Consider the following 25,879-nt stretch of genomic DNA (forward strand, 5'->3'; position numbering starts at 1 on the left):
TTTTTAAAAAATTTTTAAGAGCTTTATTTAGTCTCACGACTATGTTTAGTCTCATAATAATGATTATAACCTTCATTATCTTAGTTTCTGAGTATTGAAAATGGCAGTTTTTGTTCGTTAAAACCCTTCGTTTTTTAAAAGTTTTTTTTTTAACTCTCAGTGGATCATTTATTTTAAAAAAAATTATTATTAGGAGCCGTCCGCTGGTGATATGGGGGTAGATTTAGTATTAATTCTTTTTTTTCTGGCCTTCTATAGGTCCAGAGGGGTTTTTCCGTGGGTGGGGGGTGGGTTTAGGGTTTGTTTTATATGTTTTCTAGTTTCATATACTGTTTTTTTTCTTCTTTTCTGGACTGTTGTAAAACTACTAATATGTCCGATGTGTCGCCATTTCCGGTTCCTCCCTGTATTTTTGTTCCTCTTCCGGGTACATGAGTTTATACTTTGGTTAACCTTTTACATACCAAAGGCTTGACCTCAGCAATATGGCTCAGTTTATTAATTTTGTCTCTTGGAATACTAATGGTTTAAACCATCCAATTAAACGGAAAAAGATTTTTAAAGTGTTCCAAAGACTGAATGCACAAATTATTTTTTTACAAGAAACTCATGTTAGGAAGGAGGACAATCAACGTTTTTTTAGGTTCTGGAAAGGGCAACAGTACCACTCAAACGCAAACGCCAAAATAAAAGGAGTTTCAATTTTCATTAACTCTTCTATTACATTTGTTCACCACGATGTCATTTCGGACCCAAATGGTAGATTTTTATTAATTACTGGATTACTTTCTAACACCAAGGTTGTAATGGTTAATGTTTATGCTCCGAATGTGGATTACCCTGAATTTTTCAAGTCTTTATTTACTACCTTACCCAATCTAAATGAATATAAGCTAATAATGGGTGGTGACTTTAATTGTTGTTTAAATCCGCTGTTAGATAGATCAAAATCTTCTCAGCCATTACCAAACAAGTCGGCCTCTCATATTAATTCCTTTTTGACTGACTCTGGAATGGTTGATATTTGGAGATTTCTTCATCCCAAAGACAAAGAGTTTTCTTTTTTTTCACATGTTTATCATTCTTATTCGAGAATTGATTACTTTTTTATTGACTCTCGTCTTATTCCATCTGTAACTGGTTGTGACTATGACATTATAGCCATTTCGGACCACTCCCCACTGAAGCTCTCCATCAAGTTAACAGATACAGTCTTTATCACCAAGTATTGGCGATTTGATTCTACCCTACTGCAAGATCAGGACTTTATTAAATTCATGAAGGAACAGATTGACTTTTTCTTCTCAACGAATTCGACTGAGGAAATTTCTTATGGGATACTCTGGGACACGTTCAAAGCATACATACGTGGTCAGATTATTTCCTACTCTGTAGCTTTGAGGAAACGTATCAAGAATGAGACTCTTTTATTGGTTGATAGGATTAAAGAAATCGATAAGAAATACTCGACTGCTCCTACTAGGGAGCTTTATAAGCAGAGAATTGAACTTCAAATGGAACACAATCTGTTACTCACATCTTTGATTGAAAATCAATTAATGAAATCTAGATCTGAATTTTACATACACAGTGATAAATCTGGTAAATTGTTAGCTAATCAGTTGAAGAATGTTTCGGTCAAGCGTCAAATTGTTAAGATTCGTAAACAGAATGGGGAATTGACAGCTAATCATGACGAGATAAACAAATCTTTTCAGGATTTTTATACTTCTTTATATTACTCTGAATTCCCGCAAGATTCTAATAATATGCATGATTTTTTAGGGGAATTGAAATTTCCAAAATTATCATTTGAAGAAAATTTATCACTAGATAAATCGCTTACGAATATAGAAATCCAGAATGTTATTTCTTCAATGAATTCTGGGAAAGCTCCAGGCCCAGATGGGTATACAGTGGAATTTTATAAGTTCTTTTCCTCTATTCTTTCCCCTTGGCTTTATAAAGTTTTTGAAGAAACAATTAGCCTGGGCAAATTACCACAATCTTTTTATAGAGCTTCTATTTCCTTAATTTTGAAAAAAGATAAAGATCCCACTGACTGTGCTTCTTATAGACCAATATCTCTGTTAAATGTAGACTCTAAGATTTTTTCCAAGTTATTGGCGATGAGGTTGGAAAAGATATTACCTCAAATTATTTCGGGCGACCAAACAGGTTTCATCAAAAACCGGTATTCCTTTTTTAATATTAGAAGGTTGATGAATATTGTCTATACTTCTCCATGTAATACTTCAGAATGTGTCATCTCATTAGATGCGGAGAAAGCTTTCGACAGGGTAGAATGGCCTTATTTATTTACGGTCCTTGAGAAGTTTAATTTTAGTCCAACATTCATATCTTGGATTAAATTGATTTATCAAACTCCAGTTGCCTCGGTTTTTTCTAATAACCAAAGATCACCATTTTTTCGATTGTTTCGTGGTACTAGGCAAGGTTGTCCCCTTAGTCCTTTATTATTTAATATTGCGTTGGAGCCTTTGGCAATTGCCATTAGAGAATCCCCCAACATTTCTGGTATTATTCGTGGAATGGAAACACATAAATTGTCATTATATGCAGATGACTTGCTATTATATATTTCTGATCCTGAAAATTCTATTCCTGCAGTTATATCTTTATTAGCTCAGTTTAGCACTTTTTCTGGATACAAATTGAATCTTAATAAGAGCGAACTATTTCCTTTAAATAGACTGGTTCCAATTTATAATAACTTACCTTTTAAATTAGTTAATGATTATTTTATATATTTAGGGATTAAGATTACCAAAAAACATAAGGATTTATTTGGGGTTAATTGTTTACCCTTATTGGATCAGATTAAATGTTTATGTACTAAATGGTCACCATTATCAATATCTCTGGTAGGCCGGATTAATGCTATCAAGATGATTATTTTACCTAAGTTTTTATATATATTTCAAGCAATACCAATTTTTATTCCCAAATCCTTTTTTGATAAAGTTGATTCTAAAATATCTTCATATATATGGCAAAATAAAAATCCTAGATTAGGGAAAAAACATTTACAAAAATCCAAAAAGGAAGGTGGATTGGCATTGCCTAATTTTAGATTCTATTATTGGGCAACTAATATTCGTTACCTGAAATGTTGGCTAAACGACTTGGACTTATCTCCGAGTCCTCATTGGGTAGATTTGGAAACTAAATCGGTACAAGGATTTTCATTCGGCTCTATCTTAGGAACTTCTCTTCCTTTAGCTCCTTCTAAGTTACATAAACAAATTGACAATCCGATAGTTAAACATACCTTACGAATATGGTTTCAATTTCGGAAATTTTTTGGATTGAATTATTTTATTTTAGAGATGCCCATTGTATCGATTTTTTTCTTTCACCCCTCTCTGATGGATCAAGCCTATCTAGTTTGGAGGATTAAAGGTATAGTACGATTTTCAGATTTATTTTTGGATAATTGTTTCATGTCTTTTGAACAATTATCTAACAAATATAATTTGTCCAGTCCTCACTTTTTTAGATATTTACAGATTAGGAATTTTTTAAACACGGTTCTTCCTTCTTTCCCTAACCGAGACTCTAAGGGTATTTTGGAGAATATGTTACAATTAAACCCCCTTCAAAAGGGTGTAATATCAAATCTTTATAATATAATTATGAAAATACACTCTGATCCCTTTTATAAAATTAAGAATGATTGGGAAAGAGAACTTAATCTTACTATCCCTATTGACAATTGGAATAAAATTCTTCGACTTGTTAACTTTTCTTCTATATGCGCTAAACACTCTTTGATACAGTTTAAAGTCGTTCATAGGGCTTATATGTCCAAAGATAAACTGGCTCGTTTTTATTCCCATATAAATCCTATATGTGATAGATGTCACTCTGAGATAGCTTCTCTTACCCATATGTTTTGGTCATGCTCTTCCTTGGAAAGGTACTGGAAAGACATTTTCAGTACTTTGTCTACGGTTTTGAATATTGATCTACAGCCCCATCCCATTACTGCAATTTTTGGTTTACCAATGATAGACTCTACTTGTTTATCTCCCCCCATCTGTCGGATGATTGCTTTTCTTACATTAATGGCCAGAAGATCTATTTTGTTGAATTGGAAAGAAATCAATCCTCCTACTTTATTTCATTGGTTTTCTCAAACTATTTCATGTTTAAATTTGGAAAAGATTAGAAGTACTGTTTACGAACCTTCGATCAAATTTGAGCAGACTTGGAGGCCATTTATTCAATATTTTCATATCATGTAATGTGACCTTATTCCAACCTTTTTCGTTCTTCTTGATATTGCTTTATGCAGGTAGAGGGGATTGGAGCGGCGACACTACTATGTTTTCGTTAACCACCTGGTACAGTCTGTTTTTTTTTTTTTTTTTTTTTTTTTTCCTCTCTTTTTTTTTCTTCTTTTTCTCTCTCTTTTCGTTTTTCTTTTATCCTTATCTTTTTCATATATATACCGACATATCTTCTAGGTATAGATAACAATTTGTTTTACACAACCTGGGGATATTTATGTTATACATTGCCATTGCTTATGCTTATGTATTCCCTTATATTTATCCACTTATGTATTTTTGTATGCCTATTGAAAATACTATAAATAAAAATAAAAAAAAATTTAAAAAAATAAAATAAAAATAAAATAAAAATAAAAAAGAAATACTACTTTAGATAGTAAAGGTTAGTTAATGCATCATATATGTTCAAGTCTTTGCACGTGGGCCAAAATGACGACTTGTCACAGGGAATGGTCAGTACGGGAGAGAATAAATCCACAACCAGTCATGAAATAGATGGACAAATAGAGCAGAACAACCCTGGAACTTGGGTGAAAACTAGAGTATTTAGAAGTTTGATCATAGTGTTGTGCTTAAATTCCAATGTCATATGAATAAGCAGGGGGCTGATGAGGTAAATACAGTGGGAAGAGAGGCCATTGTTAAAGATTAAGGAGACTGGGAGTAAAGGCAAAGACATGAAGGGAGTGGCCATGAATTAAGAAATAACAGGCCCATATCACTATATTAAATTCCAATATCGCATTGAAATAATTGAAAGATAAAGGGCATTGTGATTATTTTCATTTAATTTCCATTTTTTGTTTCTGGACGATTTAGATGTGATGAAAGGATAATGGCATGGAATATTGAAATCCTCCTTTGATGAGCTTAAAGTTTGTGATGCAACGTAATGCAGTTCAGCACTCAGGAAGGGCTGGGTGGAATGCCGTGACCTGTGGTAAGTGTTTTCATTTAAAGTAACAGTGGCAGGTAAATCAACATTTTCTACTGTTAAATTAAAAGAATTATGGTGTTAAATACTATAAACTTTTAATTTAGAGTAAATAGTTTATTTTTAAATTTAGAGATACAGCGCGGTAACAGGCCCTTCGGCCCACCGAGTCCGCGCCGCCCAACGATCCCCGCACATTAACACTATCCTACACACACTAGGGACAATTTTTACATTTTCTACCCAGTCAATTAACCTACATACCTGTACGTCTTTGGAGTGTGGGAGGTAACCGAAGATCTCGGAGAAAACCCACGCAGATCACGGGGAGAACGTACAAACTCCGTACAGACGGCGCCCGTAGTCAGGATCGAACCTGAGTCTCAGGCGCTGCATTCGCTGTAAGGCAGCAACTCTACCGCTACGCCACCGTGCCGCATTATTTATTCAGCATGCTGTCTTCAAATATTCTGTTGGATACAGCAGTACTGAGCATAACTTTCATGGGTCCAATTGTGTAAACATTGTAATGTTGGCATACAACAGTAGAATCCATACATCTTGTGACTTCAGTCTGAAGAAAGATCTGAAACATCATCAATCCATTCCCTCCACAGTTGCTGCCTGACCTGCTGAGTTTCTCCAGCACTTTGTCTTGCTCAAGACTGCAACACCTGGAGTTCCTTGTGTCTCTTGCAATTTTATAATATTCTCACTTTTATTTTTCTTCGAAACCAAATTTTAAGCTGCTGTATTTTATGAGGTGTGGAGAAATGGTCATTACAGAAAGCAGTGTGGAATTCATGCCCTGTGTTGCTACCAGTCGGCATAATTTGCGACAATCCCCCAAAATTCTGCCTTTATCCAAACCATAATGTTCAGTTGTCATGATAGAACCAGTTACCCACAATAGCTTTGGATGTTTGTTAAATTGAGGAGAAATTGCTTCACGTCAACTTGGAGTAAAAATCTAGCCCTTGACTCTTGTCCCTTCTGCCACACTGATTGCATCCACTTTTGTGAATTTGTTTTCAAATGTACCATCTAACTTTCAGATTCTTCTGAATGTGTTACCAGCAATTGCTACATTGAAAGAAGCACAGGAAATGGAGCCCAATTTGAAGGGAGCCCAGTGCATTTAAAAGGAACGTGGGAAAGTCCCCCAGCAAGTTGAAAAGCTGTATGGGAAAGACCCAGTGAATTTCAATAAACAAGTGGTTTGAAGAAAGAGTGTATTCAAGTTTCCATCAGGGTAAGTAAAGCAGTAAGTAACCTAAGAGCAATGGTAGTATATGATTTTTTTCCTGATGTTCAGTCATACAGTGTGGAAACAGGCTCTTTGGCCAAACTTGCCCACACCGACCAAAATGTCCCATCTACACTAGTCCCACTTGCCTGTATTTGGCCCATATCCCTCTAAACCTGTCCTCACCATGTACCTGCCTAATTGCTTCTTAAACTTTGCCATAGTCCCTGCCTCAAATACCTCCTCCGGCAGCTCGTTTCACACACCCATCATCCTTTGCATGAAATAATTACCCCTCCGATTCCTATAAAATCTTTCCCCCTTCACTATAAACCTATGCCCTCTGATTCTCGATTCCCCTACTCTGGGCAAGAGACTGTGTGTCCACCCGATCTATTCCTCTCATGATTTTATAAACCTCTATAAGATCAAAGAGTAGGAATAAATGGGTCCTTTTCAGAATGGCAGACAGTGACTAGTGGGGTACCGTAAGGCTCAGTGCTGGGACCCCAGCTATTTACAATATATATTAATGATTTGGACGAGGGAATTGAATGCAACATCTCCAGGTTTGCGGATGACACGAAGCTGGGGGGTAGTTAGCTGTGAAGAGGCTGCAACGTGACTTGGATAGGTTAGGTGAGTGGGCAAATGCATGGCAGATGCAGTATAATGTGGATAAATGTGAGGTTATCCACTTTGGTGGCAAGAAAAGGAAAGCAGACTATTATCTGAATGGTGGCCGATTAGGAAAAGGGGAGATGCAACGAGACCTGGGTGTCGTGGTACACCAGTCATTGAAAGTAGGCATGCAGGTGCAGCAGGCAGTGAAGAAAGCGAATGGTATGTTGGCATTCATAGCGAGGGGATTTGAGTATAGGAGCAGGGAGGTTCTGCTGCAGTTGTACGGGGCATTGGTGAGACCACACCTGGAGTATTGGGTACAGTTTTGGTCTCCTAATCTGAGGAAAGACATTCTTGCCATAGAGGGAGTACAGGGAAGGTTCACCAGATTGATTCCTGGGATGGCAGGACTTTCATATGAAGAAAGACTGGATAGACTCGGCTTGTACTCGCTGGAATTTAGAAGATTGAGGGGGATCTTAAAGAAATGTACAAAATTCTTAAGGGGTTGGACAGGCTAGATGCAGGAAGATTGTTCCCGATGTTGGGTCACAGTTTAAGGATAAGGGGGAAGTCTTTTAGGACCGAGATGAGAAAGTTTTTTTTCACACAGAGAGTGGTGAATCTGTGGAATTCTGTGCCACAGAAGGTAGTTGAGGCCAGTCCATTGGCTATATTTAAGAGGGAGTTAGATGTGGCCCTTGTGGCTAAAGGGATCAGGGGGTATGGAGAGAAGGCAGGTACAGGATACTGAGTTGGATGATCAGCCATGATCATATTGAATGGCGGTGCAGGCTCGAAGAGCCGAATGGCCTACTCCTGCACCTAATTTCTATGTTTCTATCACCCCTCATTCTCCGGAGCTCCACAGAATAAAATCCCAGCCTGTTTAACCTCTCCATATAGCTCAGACCCTCAAGTCCTGGCAACATCCTTGTCTATAATCTCTGCACCCTTTCCAACTAAACATCTTTCCAGAACTGAACACACCACTCTAAATGTGGTCCAAAGTGGTTATAGTTCTATTAGTTTTTAAATAATTATGAAAAAAGACAGAACTGGTCTCCAGATTAAAGTTTTAAATTGGAACAGGGCGAATTTCAATGGTATTAGACAGGAGCTTGCAAAAGTTGATTGGAGTCTGTTGTTTGTGGACAAACAGATGTCTTGGGGATAGTCTATATTATGTAGAGAGGGTGCTGGGCGTTTTAAAAAATGTATGAAGGTAGATAAATCTCCAGGGCCTGATCAGGTATATACAACATTGCTGTGGAAAGTTGGAGAGGAAATTGCAGGAGTCCTGGCTGAGATATATGCATCAACATTAGCCACAGGTGAGATGCCGGACGACTGAAAGATGGCTAATGTGCCTTTATTCAAGAAGTACTGCAAAGAAAAACCTGGGAACTTTTCATCAGTAAGCCTGTCATCTGTGATAAGTCATTTACTGGAGAAGATTCTGAGGGATAAGATGTCTATGCATTTGGAAAGATTAATTGATTAGGGATAGTCATCATGGCTTTTTGCATGGGCAATCATGTCTCATGCATTTGATTGAGTTTTTTGAAGAAGTAATGGAGGGCAAGGAGGCAGACATAGCCTATATGGACTTCAACAAGTTCTATTAAGGTTCCATATGGTAGGCTGCTCTGGAAGATTGGATTGTATGGGATCCAGAGACTGCTAACTAATTGAACACATAATTGGCTTGATGATAGAAAGCAGTGGGTGGTGGTGAAAGGTTTTTTAATTGAATACAATACAATATATCTTTATTGTCATTGTACAGGGGTACAACGAGATTGGGAATGCACCTCCCATACGATGCAATAATTTAATTAATTTAAACAACAACAACCCAACAAAACAAATTGTAACAGTTTTAAGACAGAATAAAGTGCAAGTAGATCTGTGCCGGATCACTGTGCGATGTGACCGTCCGGCTCAGCAGGACCGGTTCATAGCAGCTTTGGCCCTGGGGATGAAGCTGTCCCTGAGTCTGGAGGTGCGGGTGTAGAAGGCCTTGTATCGTCTGCCCGATGGAAGGAGTTCGAACAGACTGTTGCAGGGGTGTGAAGAGTCTTTGTGGATGCTGGTGGCTTTTCTGAGGCATCGTGCGTTGTAGATGCCTTCCAAGGCTGGTAGCTGTGTTCCGATGGTCCTCTGAGCTCTATGGACTACCCGCTGAAGAGCTTTCCTTTCTGCCTCCGTGCAGCTGAGGTACCACACAGGGATGCGGAGGCATATCACTCGTGGTGTGCCTTAGAGTTGGTACTCAGCCTATTATTGTATGTCATCTATGTCAACCGTTTGGATGAGAATGTACAAGACATGATTAGTAAGTTTGCAGATGACACTAAAATATGTTGTATCATATAGTAAAGATTGTTACCAAGAATTGTGGCAGGATTTTGATCAGTTGGATCAGTGGGCTAACGAATGGCAAATGGGGTTTAATTCAAATAAGTGCAAGCTGTTGAATTTTTGGTAGTCAAACCAGGGTACAACGTTCACAGATAATGGTAGGGCCCTGGTGAGTGTTGTACAGAGGGACATTGAAATACAAATAGTTTCCTGGAGGTGGTATCACAGGTAAACAGGGTGGTGAAGAGCATTGAGCACAAGAGTTGGGATGGAATGTTGCACTTGGTGTAGGAAAGATGCTATTAAGCTGGAAAGAGTGTGGAAGAGATTTAGAAGAATGTAGCCAGAATTTAAGTGACTGAAATACATAGAAAGTTTGGGGAGGCTATAACTTTATTCCTAAGTGCATAGGAGAGAGTTGGGTGATCTTGCAGAAGTGCATCAATCATGAGGGACATCGACAGGATGAAAGCAAGTCTTTTTCCTAGGGTTGGGGAATCAGGAACTAAAGGGCATCAACTTAAGGTGAGAGAACAATTTAATAGGATCCTGAGAGGTAACCTTTATTCAGAGTGGTATGTATGGTATATAAAACAATCTGCCAGAGAAAGTGGTTGAGTTCAGTTACAGTAACATTTAAAAGACATTTGGACAGGTACATGCATAGGAAAGGTTTAGAGAGATGGGCCAAATGCTGGTCTGCATGGATGCTGAAGGGCCTGTTTCCGTGCTGTGTGATTCTGATTGTTGGTGATTTCTGACGGAAGAGGCTTCATTAATGCCACATCTGGCAACACCCGCTATTTTCATGATGGTATGTTCAAACAAGATCAACCAACTCTCATTGTTTGTGAATAGGAAACTGGGCCAACTTAAACTATTGTGATTTAATATTGCCATATACCTACCTTTCAAGTCTGAGGCAAAGGTATGCACTTCCTGTCCATTAATGTTTTATAACTCTCTTTGGCTTCTGCATCAAAGTTACTAAGCAGTAGGAATCTTCCACTACTCCCAGTGCACCTGTTTATGGAAATTTAGTGCTAAAATCTGAGTTGTGCTATCTGATGTCATCATGGCCATTTATTCCCCCACTTTGGAACCCCAGACTGTCCAGAGATCATTGCAAAAAAGCTCATTAATTTTCCATCATATTTCCATGAACAGGCTGGCATTAATAAAACCCATTCTTTTTTGTATTATGGTTAATTATAATTCCCTCCACATATGATACCCAGTTACACATTTTGAATTTAAATTGTACATTATCATGTCCTGTTACATCTTGCTTTGTCTCAACTAAACTCAATCTTATCTATACACTTTTACCAACACACCCTCCCTTAATATGTCCATCGATGCCCACTAATTTAATTTCTTTATTTTTAACCTGTTTGTGCATTTAGTGTGAAATAAAATACAATACACTTATTTCTACATCCCTACCCAAACACCCTCAGCCTAAAAACATTAATTTTGCATTCTAACTTTATCTTTAATTACATTCATCTCACTAGCGGCCATCTTTTAAACCTACATATAAATTCACTGCATTTTCTTTGGAAATTCCAGACTAAATTGTGCTTGGTTGTTGCCACCATTTATATTTTGTAGGAGGGGACTGGATGTATTCTTGTTCCAATTTCCCTGCAAATTTTAATCTTTCCGAGCACATTAGGCAAGCTACAAAAGTAGCCTTCTGCCTTCAATCCTACGTTCTCTTTACCTTTCTCTTTACCTTTCACGCATGGCTTTTGTCAAAGTTGCTACATATTTTTAAAGCATTTACTGCACGCATTCATTAAACTTTTGGTTGGGTGTGGTTGTGGGTAAAGTGTGCCTTGGCAAACAGCCTTTGATAGAGTTCCAAGTCAGAAAAAAACTTGTGGTTTGAGGTTTTTGCATTCCTTATCTATTACTTGGCACTATAGAGTATGCACCTGGAGAACTGTTAATAAAAAAAATAGAAAGCAACATGCCTTGCATGCTTAATACTTTGATATTTGTTTTGTTCTTTCTGGAATACAACACAGCCTCTAAACACGTTACATACCTCAATAGCTCTCGCTGGTGAATGAATGTATAACTATTACTTTTTTATCAAATCCAACATGTCTGTTTAAAAATACAAAATCTCCATCTTAACTGGAGCTCTGTATGTAGAGTGATTTTCAATAAACTTTCTTGAATTGCTTCCCAGTGATTCTTATTTTAATGTCAAAAGCACTAAGTGAGCAATTTGCAGAGGGGAAAAATAAATTATACCAAGGAGTGTGGGTGATTAAGTAAATCTCGTTTTTTTCCCTTAACTGGATTTACAGCAGCCTCAGTTCACTCCAATCATGCTTCTTCCTTTATTGACAAGTCTGCTGATTATAATCATTAATTTCCAAATGGGTTGGGTGTAAGACTAGGAAAAAGTGCTTGTTATGTGATTGTAGTTAACTAATAGGACTTGACCTATCTCCATGTTGCTCCTGAACTGTTTAGGGTTATTAGGTCTGAAGAAGGGTCTCGACCCAAAACGTCACCCATTCCTTCTCTCCAGATCTGACGCGCTAAGTTACTCCAGCATTTTGTGCTACCTAGGGTTAAAATGATCTGCCCTTTGCTTTCAAGAAATATGGACTTTTGCACTCAACTAATGACAACCGATGAACCAAAATGTTATTGATAAACATTAGAAATTATATTTTACATAAAATGTACAAAATAACTGAAATTAGCCTTTACATGCTGGGATTGAACAACTTTTGTTTATCACATTCCTTAAGTCAGCATTTTCGCTAGTATTTGCAACAGTTTAGGTACATACTGGTAAGTATACAGTTCAACTAGGAGGAAAACTAAGGCACATGGAAATGTATAATGTAAGGTATGTTCACATTTCTTTATGTACTGCAGTAAATACCAGTGCATACTTGTTTAAAAAAAATAAACAAACTCAAGAACCATCAATAGCTTTTTATAAAAGGAATATTCTATCATGCCATCATGAGCTCTACAGCACTTGTTTAAAAAGAATAAGAGCGGAGTACAAACAGCTCTTAAATGGACAGTGGTTCCTAAATATTTGCTGCATCAAAAGATCACTACTAAATTTGCATTCAAAAACGTTCAAGCTTTTTCCCCCAATGTATTTACATACTTGTCAGATGAGAAATGTTGCCAAACGCAGTAGTTGCCATTTATACAGTGACTTCAAAAGGAATGCCAGAATGAGTTTAAAATGCAATTCTAATGATACACCCTACAGATTCATAAATAGTAAACTTAAAGCTACTGACAGTGGTACATCAGTAAACAAATGTCATGGTAATGAAGTGATGTCGTGAAATTGTCCCTGGCATGTTGGCCTTGGCCATGTCTCGTCCATCCCAGCAGAGGCCCATCAGATCCTCATCCTGGAATGGCATGTGTCATGAGCAAAGTAAAATAAACCCAATTAATTCTGCTCTACTACAAATCAAGAAAAAAAGTGTAGCAGGCAGACATTGGGGAAAAAGGTATCAACTTGTTCATAGGTACCTTTCATAAATATTAAAAAGTTGGAGCATTACCACTCTTCCACATTGTGGAAAATTTGTAGACAGATTCTCACATGCAAATAGGCACTGCCACAGCTATTTAACAAATGCTCACTGCCATCTACAAAAAGACAACTTTAAAAACAATACAGTAATTACAGTATGTAAAACTTTCAATATCCATATATTTCAGTTATAACAGATGCAAAAGAATATTTCCAGACACAGATTGACAAACTTTGGTTAAAAAAAAAAACTTCCAAGTGTCCTGGATGAGCTGTCCGTGAAAAAGTTTGCGTACACAATCTGTCCATCCTAATTATTCCAGATGTAGAGCAGAACTGGGCTGCAGCCATTCACTGGAGCTGGACTCTATATGCACAAATAAGTAGCTTTACCTGAAACAAAAGCAAAGCTTTATTAGTAAATGATATTCAATGGTTCTTTATTATCACATGTACTGAGGTGCAATGACAATCTTTTTGTATACAGTTCAGTTTTACTATACATGAACAATCCCTGATTAAGTACAAAGTGTATAGCAATAGCCCACTGATACCATATACAAGTGTTGCCAGATTTTGGTGCCATTTTCAAAGTCTAAGCTGCAGCTGACATAACATAGAAAATAGGTGCAGGAATAGGCCATTCAATATGATCATGGCTGATCATCCAAAATCAGTGCCCCTTTCTTGCTTTCTTCCCATATCCATCTAAATTCCAGTGAATATAAGCCCAGTCGATCCATTCTTTCATCATATGCCAGTCCCGCCATCTTGGGAATTAACATGGTGAACCTACGCTGCACTCCCTCAATAGCCAGAATGCCCTTCCTCAAATTAGGAGACCAAAATGGCACACAATACTCTAGGTGTGGTCTCACCAGGGCCCTGTATGACTGCAGAAAGACCTCCTTGCTCCTATACTCAAATCCTCACGCTATGAAGGCCAACATGCTATTTGCTTTCTTCCCTGCCTGCTGTACCTGCATGCTTACTTTCAGTGACTGATGTACAAGGACACCCAGGTCTCGTTGCACCTCCACTTTTCCCTCATGACACCATTCAGATAATAATCTGCCTTGTTCTTGCCGCCAAAGTGGATAACCTCACATTTATCCACATTATACTGCATCTGCCATGCATATGCCCACTCACCCAACTTATCTAAGTCACCCTGCAGCCTCATAGCATCGTCCTCGCAGCTCACACTACCAACCAGCTTTGTCATCCGCTAACTTGGAGATGTTTGTAAAGGCCCGCTGTCCTAGTGGCATTGCACTATCGCATTTAAAACATTAAAATATATTAATATAATGAAAAATTGAACATTAGTTTAGCTACCAAAGACCCTGAGGTATTGCTGCCATGGTATTGCACTTGGCCTACAAGTTGAATGGAAAGGGAATAGAGAGCACAGTCAGTACTCCTGAGCCTAATGTGTTTCAGTCAGACAGTAATGGACATATTCAATTATTCGTTCTCTCACTTTAAGCAGAACCCGCAGATGTATATGACATGAGGGAGAGGAAATATTTTGCTGAACAATTAGACACAAGAAAACAGCCAAGTCTCCAAAGTGGAACAAATGACTAGAGTTGCGTGAAAATAAAATATCTAAAATGAAAGGCAGTAAAGAGCAATCAAACTTCATTTAATTATAAACACAGAGAAATGGAAGGAAAATTACATTAATGTTAATATATTGTAGTGAATATTTAAAATCTGACCCAGAGTAAATAATATTTCTTATTTGGGTCACTTTAGTTATTAGCATCCGGACACTTGATGTATTCATCAACGTGAAAGCAATTTGGTAGAGATCATCAGATACATGATCCTTTTCTCATCACCTTTGCGCAGGAAAAGGTAGAAAATAGACCATTTCCTTCATTTAACTGTAATATTACAATGGAGCAAGTTCAGCTGATTTTTATGAAGTAAAGGTAGACTTTGTGCCAGGAATTAACCCTTTCATTGATTTGGTTCTGAACCAGATACTGACTCCGCAGCTGGATTGTAAATATGACAGATCATTTAAAAAATATTATAAATCTTTTAACCATTTTGACAGCATTCCCATTAATACCCACCTTGGCAGTAGGTGCTTCAGCAAGTCTAATAAATAATTTATTAGTGCCAGGCACAGGGCTGAAGGAATAAATAAAATGACTATCCTGGAAAAACAAAAGTAAAATTAATTACAAACTAAATCAAAGTTCAGTATTTTAAAATCAATTAAAATTTGTAAGAATGGACTTCAGTAATTAAGTACCATCTCATTCATTTAAAAAAAAAGCTGCAAGCAGGATAAAAATCCACCAGACATATAATAGCAAGATGCTACTTGATATAAAGCAAGATGCTACCTTTATACCACACAAAGATCCAGAAAGGCAAGTGCATGAAATGAAACAACAGCAATATATTAATTGTTTTTTATTTTGGTTATGTGGTTGCTCTACACCTTCTGCCCTACCACCACAGCCTCCTACATTGAAACAGGTTAAGTAGTTGTTCTCTCCCCCCCCCCCCCCCCCGCCCCCACCCCATTTATTGCCCTCTTTCATCTGACAAAATTTGTTTTAACACTGAATAACTTATTTGGAGGTCATGGGAGGAATCAAAGATAATGCTTTCCTATTGGATTCTCTGGGTCGAGCTTGGTCTGTCTACCTGTCATTGTTCTAGTACTATATGGATCCTCTCCCTCATGTATTTACAGTACATGACTGATTGCATCAATGCCACTTCCTGATGTTGTTCCAGACTGAAAGATATCACAAGGTTTGCCATGTCTATCTTTTCCATTTCCAGACTGCCAACCAAAATTTATAATCTAGCTACTAATTCTTAAAGCACACCAATTACATGTCTTCTCCATCTACAAGAACATAAAGCAAGAAAATAGGAGCAGGAGTAGGCCACCAGGCCTCTCAAGCCTGCCATGTCAGGGAAGCATGTTTTCCAACTGTTTCTGATGCAGTTGTTGCACTTCACGAGGGAGGGTTCAAAGATGTAACCTACAAATATCCATTGAAACAAACATTTTGATTTTTTTTGCCTTACATCAGAGTCACAACATGGTAACGGGCCCAACTGGGCCATGTCGACCAAGATGCCCCATCTACATTAGTTCCACCTGCCTGTGTTTGGCCTATATCCCTCTAAACCTTTTCTGTTTTAAATCTATGCCCTCTGGTTCTTGATTCCCCTAGGTAGACACAAAATGCTGGAGTAATTCAGCAGTTAGCTGGTGCAGGGAGCAGGAATTTAGATTCTTAGACCATGGGATCTGTTTTGGGGTAAGGCTGAATTGTACAAAAGGGACGGGTTGCACCTCAACAGGCGGGGGACCGGCATTCTGGCAGGCAGGTTTGCCACTGCTACACGGGTGACTTTAAACTAAATAGTGGGGGGGGGGTCAAATGGGATAGACAAGATGGGAGTAAAAGGGAAAGAGAGTATAGGAAAAGTTAAGAAAAACCCCAGAATTAACAGGACAGAAAGCTCCCGAAGGAATAGGAGAGTATGGCCAAGTGTAATAGGAATTGGTGCGAAAGGTGAGATGAGTAATGGATTAAAAGTATTATATATGAATGCGCAAAGTATAAGAAGTAAAGTGGGTGAGTTTGAGGCTCAGTTAGAGATTGGCAGATATGACATTGTGGGGATTACAGAGACGTGGCTGTAGGAGGATCGAGACTGGGAACTAAATATTCAGGGTTATACGTCCGATAGAAAGGACAGGCACGTGGGCAGAGGTGGTGGGGTAGCTCTGTTGGTAAGGGATGAAATTCAGTCCCTTGTGAGGGGTGACATAGGGACTGACAATGTAGAGTCACTGTGGATAGAGTTGAGGAATTGTAACGGTAAGAAGACACTAATGGGAGTTATCTACAGGCCCCCAAACAGTAGCCCGGATATAGGGTGTAAGTTGCAACAGGAGTTAAAACTGGCATGTAACAAAGGTAATGCCACTGTGGTTATGGGGGATTTCAATATGCAGGTAGACTGGGAAAATCAGATTGGTTCTGAACCCCAGGAAAGGGAGTTTGTAGAGTGCCTCCGAGATGGATTCTTAGAGCAGCTTGTATTGGAGCCTACCAGAGAGAAGGCAATTCTGGATTTAGTGTTGTCCAATGAACCATATTTAATAAGGGAACTCAAGGTAAAGGAACCGCTTGGAGGTAATGACCATAATATGATTAGTTTTAATCAGCAATTTGAGAAGGAGGTTAAATCAGAAATGTCAGTGTGGCAGTTGACCAAAGGGGACTATGAAGGCATGAGAGAGGAGCTGGCCAAGGTCGACTGGAAAAGGATCCTAGCAGGAATGACAGTGGAATCCAGAAGATGCAGGATCATTTCATTCCAAAGAGGAAGAAAGATTCTAAGGGGAGTAAGAGGCAACCGTGGCTGACAAGGGAAGTTGGGGATGAAATGAAACTAAAAGAAAAGATGTGTAACATAGCAAAGAGTAGCGGGAAGCCAGAGGATTGGGCAACTTTCAAAGGACAACAGAAGGTAGCAAAACATGCAATATGGGGTAAAAAGATGAAGTATGAGGGGAAGCTGGCCAAGAATATAAAGGACAGTAAAAGCTTCTTTAGGTATGTTAAGAGAAAAAGATTAGTAAAGACAAATGTGGGTCCCTTGAAGGCAGAAACAGGTGAAATTATTCTGGGTAACAAGGAAATGGCAGAAGAGTTGAACAGGTACTTCGGATCTGTCTTCACTAAGGAAGACACAAACAACCTCCCAGATGTACTAGAGGACGGTGGATCTAGGGAGACAGAGGAACTGAAAGAAATCTGCATTAGGCGAGAAATAGTATTGGGTAGACTGATGAGGCTGAAGGCCGATAAATCCCCAGGGCCTGATGGTCTGCATCCCAGAGTACTCAAGGAGGTGGCTCTAGAAATCGTGGATGCATTGGTGATCATTTTCCAATGTTTAATAGATTCAGGATCAGTTCCTGTGGATTGGAGGATAGCTAATGTTATCCCACTTTTCAAGAAAGGAGCGAGAGAGAAAATGGGGAATTATAGACCAGTTAGCCTGACATCGGTGGTGGGGAAGATGCTGGAGTCAATTATTAAAGAGGTAATAACGGAGTATTTGGATAGCAGTAAAAGGATTTGTCCAAGTCAGCATGGATTTATGAAGGGGAAATCCTGCTTGACCAATCTTCTGGAATTTTATGAGGATGTGACAAGTAAAATGGATGACGGTGAGCCGGTGGATGTAGTGTATATAGACTTTCAGAAAGCCTTCGATAAGGTCCCACACGGGAGATTGGTGAGCAAAATTAGAGCACATGGTATTGGGGGTAGGGTATTAACATGGATAGAGAATTGGTTGGCAGACAGGAAGCAAAGAGTAGGAATAAACGGGTCCTTTTCAGAATGGCAGGCAGTGGTGAGTGGAGTGCCGCAAGGCTCGGTGCGGAGGCCGCAACTATTTACAACATATGTTAATGATTTGGATGATGGAATTAGAAGTAACACAGCAAGTTTGCAGATGACAAAGCTGGGTGGCAGTGTGAACTGCGAAGAGGATGTTAGGAGGTTGCAGGGTGACTTGAACAGGTTGAGCGAGTGGGCAGATGTCTCAATGGTGTCAGATTAGGTAAAGGGGAGGTGCAAAGAGACCTGGGTGTCCTTGTACACCAATCACTGAAATTAAGTGTGCAGGTACAGCGAGCAGTGAAGAAAGCTAATGGCATGTTGGCCTTGATAACGAGAGGATTTGAGTATAGGAGTAAAGAGGTCCTTCTGCAGTTGTACAGGGCCCTGGTGAGACCACATCTGGAGTATTATGTGCAGTTTTGGTCTCCTAATTTGAAGAAGGACATCCTTGCTATTGAGGCAGTGCAGCGTAGGTTCACGGGGTTAATCCCCGGGATGGTATGAGGAAAGATTGGAAAGACTGGGCTTGTATTCACTGGAGTTTAGAAGGATGAAAGGGGATCTTATAGAGACGTATAAAATTATAAAAGGACTAGACAAGCTAGATGCAGGAAAAATGTTCCCAATGTTTTTGGAGTCCAGAACCAGGGGACACAGTCGAAGAATAAAGGGGAGGCCATTTAAAACTGAGGTGAGAAGAAACTGGGTAAAATAATCTGCATCTATTCCCCTCATGATCTTTTACACCTCTAAGATCACCATTCATCCTTCTGCATTCCAAGGAATGAAGTCCTAGCCTGCCTAACCTGACCCTATTGCTCAGGACCGCAAGTTCTGGCAACATCCTCAAATCTTCTCTGCATCCTTTCCAGCTTAAAATCACTGTCAATAACACTTATCTTTTGTTACTCATGTTAACCTCAACAAACTTTTAGCAGCAACTGCAGCGATTTGGGGTCTAAACTCCACCCACATTCAACATTACGAGACATACAAATTTCTTCTAGAACATAAAACGATCTTGTGATTCTGCCTCAATTTACCACCAGGGGGCGCCGCCAACGGTCTGTCTTCATCTTTTTCCTTCTTTGTGTTTTTAGTTTGGTGTAAAATTTATGTTTTAGTTTATCTTTAGTTTTGTATTTGTGGGGAGTGGTGGGGGAAACTTTTCTTATCTCTTTCCTTGAGATGCGACTTTTTCCGTGTTGTATCTCCGTCTGTACTGCTGCCTAACATCGTGAAGCTGGCGACCTCTTGTTTGAGATTTCTAGAGTTCCAAAACCGCGGAGCCTGCAGACTTTAACATCTTGGAGCGGGCTATCCCTTTTCCAGGGGTCGGCCTGTGGTGCTCCAACCTGCAGGAGCTGCGGATTTTAACATCGTGCAGCTCACGGTCCCTGGTTAGGGGCCGACTTCGGGGACTCCAAGCCGCAGGAGTTTCGAACGCCCCGATGCGGGAGCTTTGACCGCCCCGACGTGGGAGTTCGATCGCCGGCTACAGGTGGCTCGACTCCCCCGACTGCAGGAGGACAGGAGGAAAGAAGATAAGACTTTATTGCCTTCCATCACAGTGAGGAATGTGGAGGAGCCGCTATGGTCGATGTTTATGTCAAATTTTTATGTAGTTGTGTCTCTTGTTGCTTTTTTGGTATGACTGGCAATCAAGTTCCTCGTATGTTGCAAAATATACTTGGCTAATAAATTACGATTATGATTAATATCATTTTTAAATCAATTTTTGATTCGGATTGCAACCTCAATTTCGTCACGGTCGTTAGGTTAAAAGTACAAACTGAAATACTTACCAAGAATACAGGAAGTTGAAATTTATCATTCAGAATAACAGCCTGAACACTGCAGGATCCACAGAGTTTAGCCACGATGTGGTCATGGCTAAAAAAATTTGCATGAAAGATAAAGAGTAGAATCCCAGTTCCTGGAGAAAAATAGTGCTTCGTTAGTTGAACCTGCATACATGCAAAGCTGCTGCAATTTAAATAGTCAGTCATACAGCACTAAAATATGCCCTTCAGCCCAACCTGTCCATGCCAAACAAGATGCCCCATCTAAGCTGGTCCCATTTGCCTGCATTTGTCCAATATCCCTCTAATTCTTTCCTATCCAAGTACATGCCCAAGTGTTTTAAACTTTGTAATTGTATGTAACTCAACTACCTTTTTTGGGAGCTCATTCCATATACCTATCACCCTCAGAGTGAAAAAGTTGCCCCTCAGGTTCCTATGTCCTCTGATCCTTGATTTCCCTATCATGGGTAAAAGATTGTTTCACCATATCTGTTGCTCAGCACTTTAACTCAGCAGTTGCTCCCATTCCCAATCTGACCTTTTTGTCATGGGCCTCCTCCACTGTCAAGAGTGAGGCCCAGCGCAAATTGGAGGAACAACATCTCATATTTCGCTTGGGCAGATTACACCCCAGCAGTATGAACATTGACTTCTCTAACTTCAAGTAACCCTTGCTTTCCCTCTCTATTCCCTCCCACTTCTCCCACCAGTCTTACTGTCTCCGACAACATTCTATCTGTCCTGCCCACTCCCGACATCAGTCTGAAGAATAGTCTCAACCCGAAACGTCACCCATTCCAGAGATGCTGCCTGTCTCGCTGAGTTACTCCAGCATTTTGTGTCTACATCCAAAATATTGTCTCTATTGCTTCTAAAAGGTGACCGTCCAAAAATGCAATTTGCATAAGAGCTAATATTAAATCAAAACACTATATTTAATATTTAACATTAAAGGGAAGCACAAAATATGAAGGTCAGTAAATGGACATGAAGGACTAGCTACACAGGTAAGGCTAATTAAGGATTTATTTTAAATAAAAGTTTCCCTTGTGAAACAAGAAGCCCTTTCTTTAATGTGGGGAAAATTTAATTACAGGTCATTCAAAAATCTTCATAAGTCATTCTTGCACACACTAACCTAATGACAGGTAATTGAAAGTAATGAAAATACTGGCTACACAGTGGCCCACAAATATAACATCTTTTAAATTTAATTTACAGATGACATTACTGATTAGGCTAAGATTTGCTGTCAATCCCTCAAGTGTTGGCTTTTTAGGATTTGGATCCAGTGATAAGAATCAGTTGTGATTGGGTTCCTTCATATGTCTTTAAACCAATTTGCAGTTATTTATTTTCCTCAAATGATCTCTCAAACTGCATTCATTATGACATTCAAATTGCCACGAACAAAAGGTTACAGACCAAATCTAAGTAAATGGAATTATTATATCTTTGTAATACCTAAATATCTATTGATCTGTCTTAAATATACTCTTAGATGAATAGCTACCCTCTCTCTTCTTTATGTAATTCAAGAGTAATACAAAAACTTGGCACTACTCTATTAAACCCTGTTAAAGAAAATACTGCACATTCCATGCTTCTAATAACCTCCAGGGAGTACAGACCCCAACTGTTCAAACTCTCCTCAAACAAACCCATCTTCACAGGAATCAATCTGGTGAATCTTAGTTTTTATGTTTCAGTTTGGTTTGACACATTTGTGCTCAATTTAGTAGGAATATATTGTTTTAAGTGACTAAATTTAAAGCTTTCTCTTGCTGATGTGTTAGGAGGCATCATTCCAAACAATGTCTACAAAGATGTCACAGAAGATTGACATACCTTCAACTGAACTGTGCTGAGGTTTGTAGTTGAAGTCCAAAGCAAAGTCTGGTCCTTCGCAAAGTCTATGACAAGCTACAGGAAACACGGGTTCCAGCAATGACAGACGTGCTTCAAAATAATCCCTAATTGTCTCATCTGCCACTCTGGATATGCTAGTCAGAAAATTAAATTGCACAGCATGAGAAATTTTTCAGTCAAGGAAACGATGATTTTTTTGGAACAAATTGTACATTCCCAAACCCTCAAACATATTAGAAGTCTCTGTCTTGTAATGTGCAATGATGCCATATTGCCTTAATCAAATGGGAGGACAAACTATCAGGATTGCACCACCCTCTTGGCTGGAATGAAAGGGAACTATGAAATGTTAATGCAACTCTATAAAACAATGCAAGAGGTGTCTGTTATTGAAAACCAACAAGAGAAAGATTTTAATCATTTGGGATACAAAAAAATCAAAGTAGGCAATGATCGAGCAGAGAAAGTGGAAGCAACTTTGTGCTGCAAAAATAATGTGATTGTTGTGAAAAAATACACAAATGTCAGACTTTGTAAAATATGACTGATAACTAAAACAATAACAAAGACATCAGTTTTCCCAGTGGCACTGCATGGATGTGAAAATGGATTTCACAGGGGAAGAGTGACGATTTATTTTAAATGTGTAGTCAGGGATTAGTTTAAAAAAACGACAGACAACAAGGGAACCACTTGGTCTTAAACCAAATAAATCCCCAGTTTTCTTCAGACCGTGATATTCAAGTGTAAACTAATATATGAACACATCTTGGAAGACATCATGCTACCGGTAAAATGGAAAGAGAGAATTGAAGAAGGCAGAGATCAAAGCGAATGGATGGGGTAATGGAAGTCATTAGGAATTTCCAGCAGCAGCACCAGTAGCTGGTGTAAGGTATCTTGTGCAGAACAATACTATTGGATTAACGGGGGTCAACAAGTACTCAGCAAGTCAGGCAACATCTGTGCAGGGAAATAAACTGATATTTCAAGTTTGAATTGAGAGCCTTCCTCAGACTGATGGAGAAAAGGGGAGATAGCTGGTAGAAAGGTGAAGGAGAGCTGTGGGGCAAGAGCTAACAAGTGAGAGATGGATCCACCTGCGGAAGTGTTGACAAATGAGTCAGGTGGGGGGGGAGGAGGATGGAGATGGCTGGAGGTGATAAGTGGAGAAGATAAGAGTGCAGATAGTACAATCAGATAAGGAAAGAAGGTGAGGAGCAGTGGGGTGAGGGGAAGGGGTGTGATTAAGGAGGAAAAAAATGGAAGGCCCAGAGTAGGAAGGGGTGGAAGATGAGCGATTGGAAAATGAAGAGAAGGCAACTGGGTGACAAAGTCAGGTGAGTGCTCTTTCTTTCCACTACCTCTGCCCCAACCTGTCTCCCTCCACCCTATCAGACACAAAATGTTGCATGTTCAGTTCCCTCCACAGATTATGCCCGAGTTCATTCAGATGTTGTTTTTTTTTTTACACACACACGCAATAGCACTGGTATTAATGACTGACAGACGTATGAGCAGTATCATGATTGCTGCAAAAACCATACATTTAGCATTTCAGCGAGCCTTTTGATTCGAGCTCATTTAAAACACTAATCGCAGCACTTCATATTTCTCAAGAAGCTTAAGATACATGCTGGCTGTTCCCCCCAATTTAAGTAGAGCCTCTCTCATTGTTTGTAATTGACAGATGTCAGGTGAATAAATGAATGGCAATTATTTACAGGAGTGTTGCTGCGGATCAAGTTATCTTGATCATACTCAATTCTAAACAAACATTTTCAGTTGCAGAAGATCAGTAGAGCAGACTAAGGATTGAAGATTGTTTAATCCAACTGAAAATTAAACTGGGTAAACTAATTAAATAATTAAGAATATTTTGGAATTCCAAAAACTAAATTTACATATAAATGAGTTATTAAATGGGCATTTGATCCTTTTTTTTTGCAACTGTCAGCCAAAACAATCTTAAATGGAAACAATGCAATTTTGCTGGTAATTAACTTACGTTTCCACATGATTCTTTAGCAGATCATAAACTAGTATGTTGTTGCTCTGTTTAGCATAGTATAGAGCACTGTTCTGATGTTTAGAAAGGATGCCGCAATCTGCTCCATATTCCAGGAGAAGTCTTACTATGTCAGCATTTCCTCGCTTGCAAGCCTGCAAAGAGCAAAACAAATATTTTTGTACATTCGCATGACTTTCATTCTTTGCGCAGTACCTTCTCTTATTCCTTGCTTACATATTGCCTCCACATTATATTTTATCGTACAAAGTCCAGTCAGCTTGAAAGCAGGGGGTGACAGATTTTCAGCTTCACTTGAATATACAGCCTACCGAATAACACAAAGAAAACAGGCAACCAACTACCTTACCTCCAAAAACAATACAACTTCCCTCCACTGTTATGTTTTTTTCATTGTACCTGTACCTCTGTGTATATGTGTAAATGACAATCTTGCTTGCAGCAGTGTTACAAGCACAGACTTGGATAACACACAATACATTATACATATATTACACAAAATTTCTAAAAGAAAAAACAAGAAATTAGATGAAAAAAGTCTATGGTGGTGCAAAAGGTGGTCTGTAGTGTTTCTCTGTCAAGGTAGGATAATTATGCAGGTTGGTTCAAGAACATGACATTTATAGGAAAGTAGTAATTTCTGAATGGAAGAAATAGTATGCAAAATCGTCAACTTATGCCAATACTGTATAACTTGCATCTACAAGAAATCCAGTTGTTAATAAAATCCATTTTGTCTATGGTCTCCTTGCCAGACTCCAAATTTTTACCAATACCTGCTGTCAAACTGTCCCAAGCCACCACCCACAACTAAAGATCCCTTTAAGATTGCACTGGAGAGTGGCAATATTTTACATGAAGCTCCTCTTAAAACAATCTGTTACGATCGTTTCTCTCTATAATCTACCCATTCAAGTGCTGAGAAAGCCATTAGAACTAGCACTGGAAGTCTCCTGTCAATCATTGCCAACTCAAAGCAGTTTTCAGAACTACTGATCTTTATTAGACCCATGCCATGGGGACAGATGTGAGTATTAACAAACCATAGAAGCGTGGCAGTTGTGGGGAGAAGGGGAGGGGTTTCCAGATGCGGCTGAAACAACAGGGGTTCTGGACACCCTACTCAAAAATGTTAACTCGAGAACAAGTTTGAAGAACTCAGAGCAAGGCTGCAGTATCAAAGGGAGATCAGAGACTCCTGTATTATTTGTTTTACTGAAACAATGGTCCATTCCTGACTCACCTCATCCTTACTCTGTTTATTGTATGGAATATATAGAATCCTTTGCCGAGGTGAAATGTGGTGGTGTCTGTTCAAAGTGGTGCAATTATGTGACTGCCTTAGCCCAATTCTGTTCCTCTGACTTGGAATATCTATCGAGGGAATTCACCTGTACTATCTTGATAGCTGTTTATATACCACTCCAAGCAATTGTCAAGATAACACTGGAAGAATTATACTGTTGTCAACTCTCTTGAAACACCAAATCTTGACGCCCCATTCATTATCACCAGCAACTACAATCAAGCATACTTCAGGAACAAACTCCACAAAATACCATCAGCGTATTTTCTGTGTCAAAACGCTAGGGCACTGCTACACAACCATTAAGTATGCATATACCTCAAATCATCACCAGAGACAAAAGATTGTAGGGAACCTTGAGTCATGGTATTTGAACCACCTAGCCCTTAATGTTAGCGAGATGAAAGAATTGGATGGGAAACACAACCCTGTTCTCATGGACAGAGCTG

The 25,879-nt window shown here is 39.0% G+C and overlaps 2 protein-coding genes across 3 annotated transcripts in view; one reads left to right on the forward strand and one right to left on the reverse strand.

Annotated features, from left to right (window-relative positions):
• Positions 1 to 7,252, forward strand: part of LOC144595229 (paraspeckle component 1-like) — a 102,174-nt gene extending 94,922 nt beyond the window's left edge. Inside the window, exons 7-8 of the transcript XR_013547472.1 lie at positions 5,136 to 5,256; positions 6,306 to 7,252. The gene's annotated coding sequence lies outside the window, so the exon portion shown is untranslated. The remainder of the gene's footprint in view (positions 1 to 5,135; positions 5,257 to 6,305) is intronic.
• Positions 7,253 to 12,433: 5,181 nt separating this feature from the next.
• Positions 12,434 to 25,879, reverse strand: part of mphosph8 (M-phase phosphoprotein 8) — a 32,518-nt gene continuing 19,072 nt past the window's right edge. Inside the window, exons 10-14 of one of the 2 annotated variants that reach the window (XM_078402457.1) lie at positions 24,104 to 24,258; positions 22,075 to 22,229; positions 20,227 to 20,357; positions 15,104 to 15,187; positions 12,434 to 13,409 (exon numbers count right to left, since the gene is read on the reverse strand). In XM_078402457.1, the coding sequence (XP_078258583.1) occupies positions 13,368 to 13,409; positions 15,104 to 15,187; positions 20,227 to 20,357; positions 22,075 to 22,229; positions 24,104 to 24,258 (567 nt within the window). In that variant the 3' untranslated portion in view covers positions 12,434 to 13,367. The remainder of the gene's footprint in view (positions 13,410 to 15,103; positions 15,188 to 20,226; positions 20,358 to 22,074; positions 22,230 to 24,103; positions 24,259 to 25,879) is intronic. The other variant, XM_078402458.1, reaches the window with a different exon arrangement.

This window comes from Rhinoraja longicauda, chromosome 7 (genome assembly GCF_053455715.1).
Source record: "Rhinoraja longicauda isolate Sanriku21f chromosome 7, sRhiLon1.1, whole genome shotgun sequence".
NCBI classification, from domain to species: Eukaryota; Metazoa; Chordata; class Chondrichthyes; order Rajiformes; family Arhynchobatidae; genus Rhinoraja; species Rhinoraja longicauda.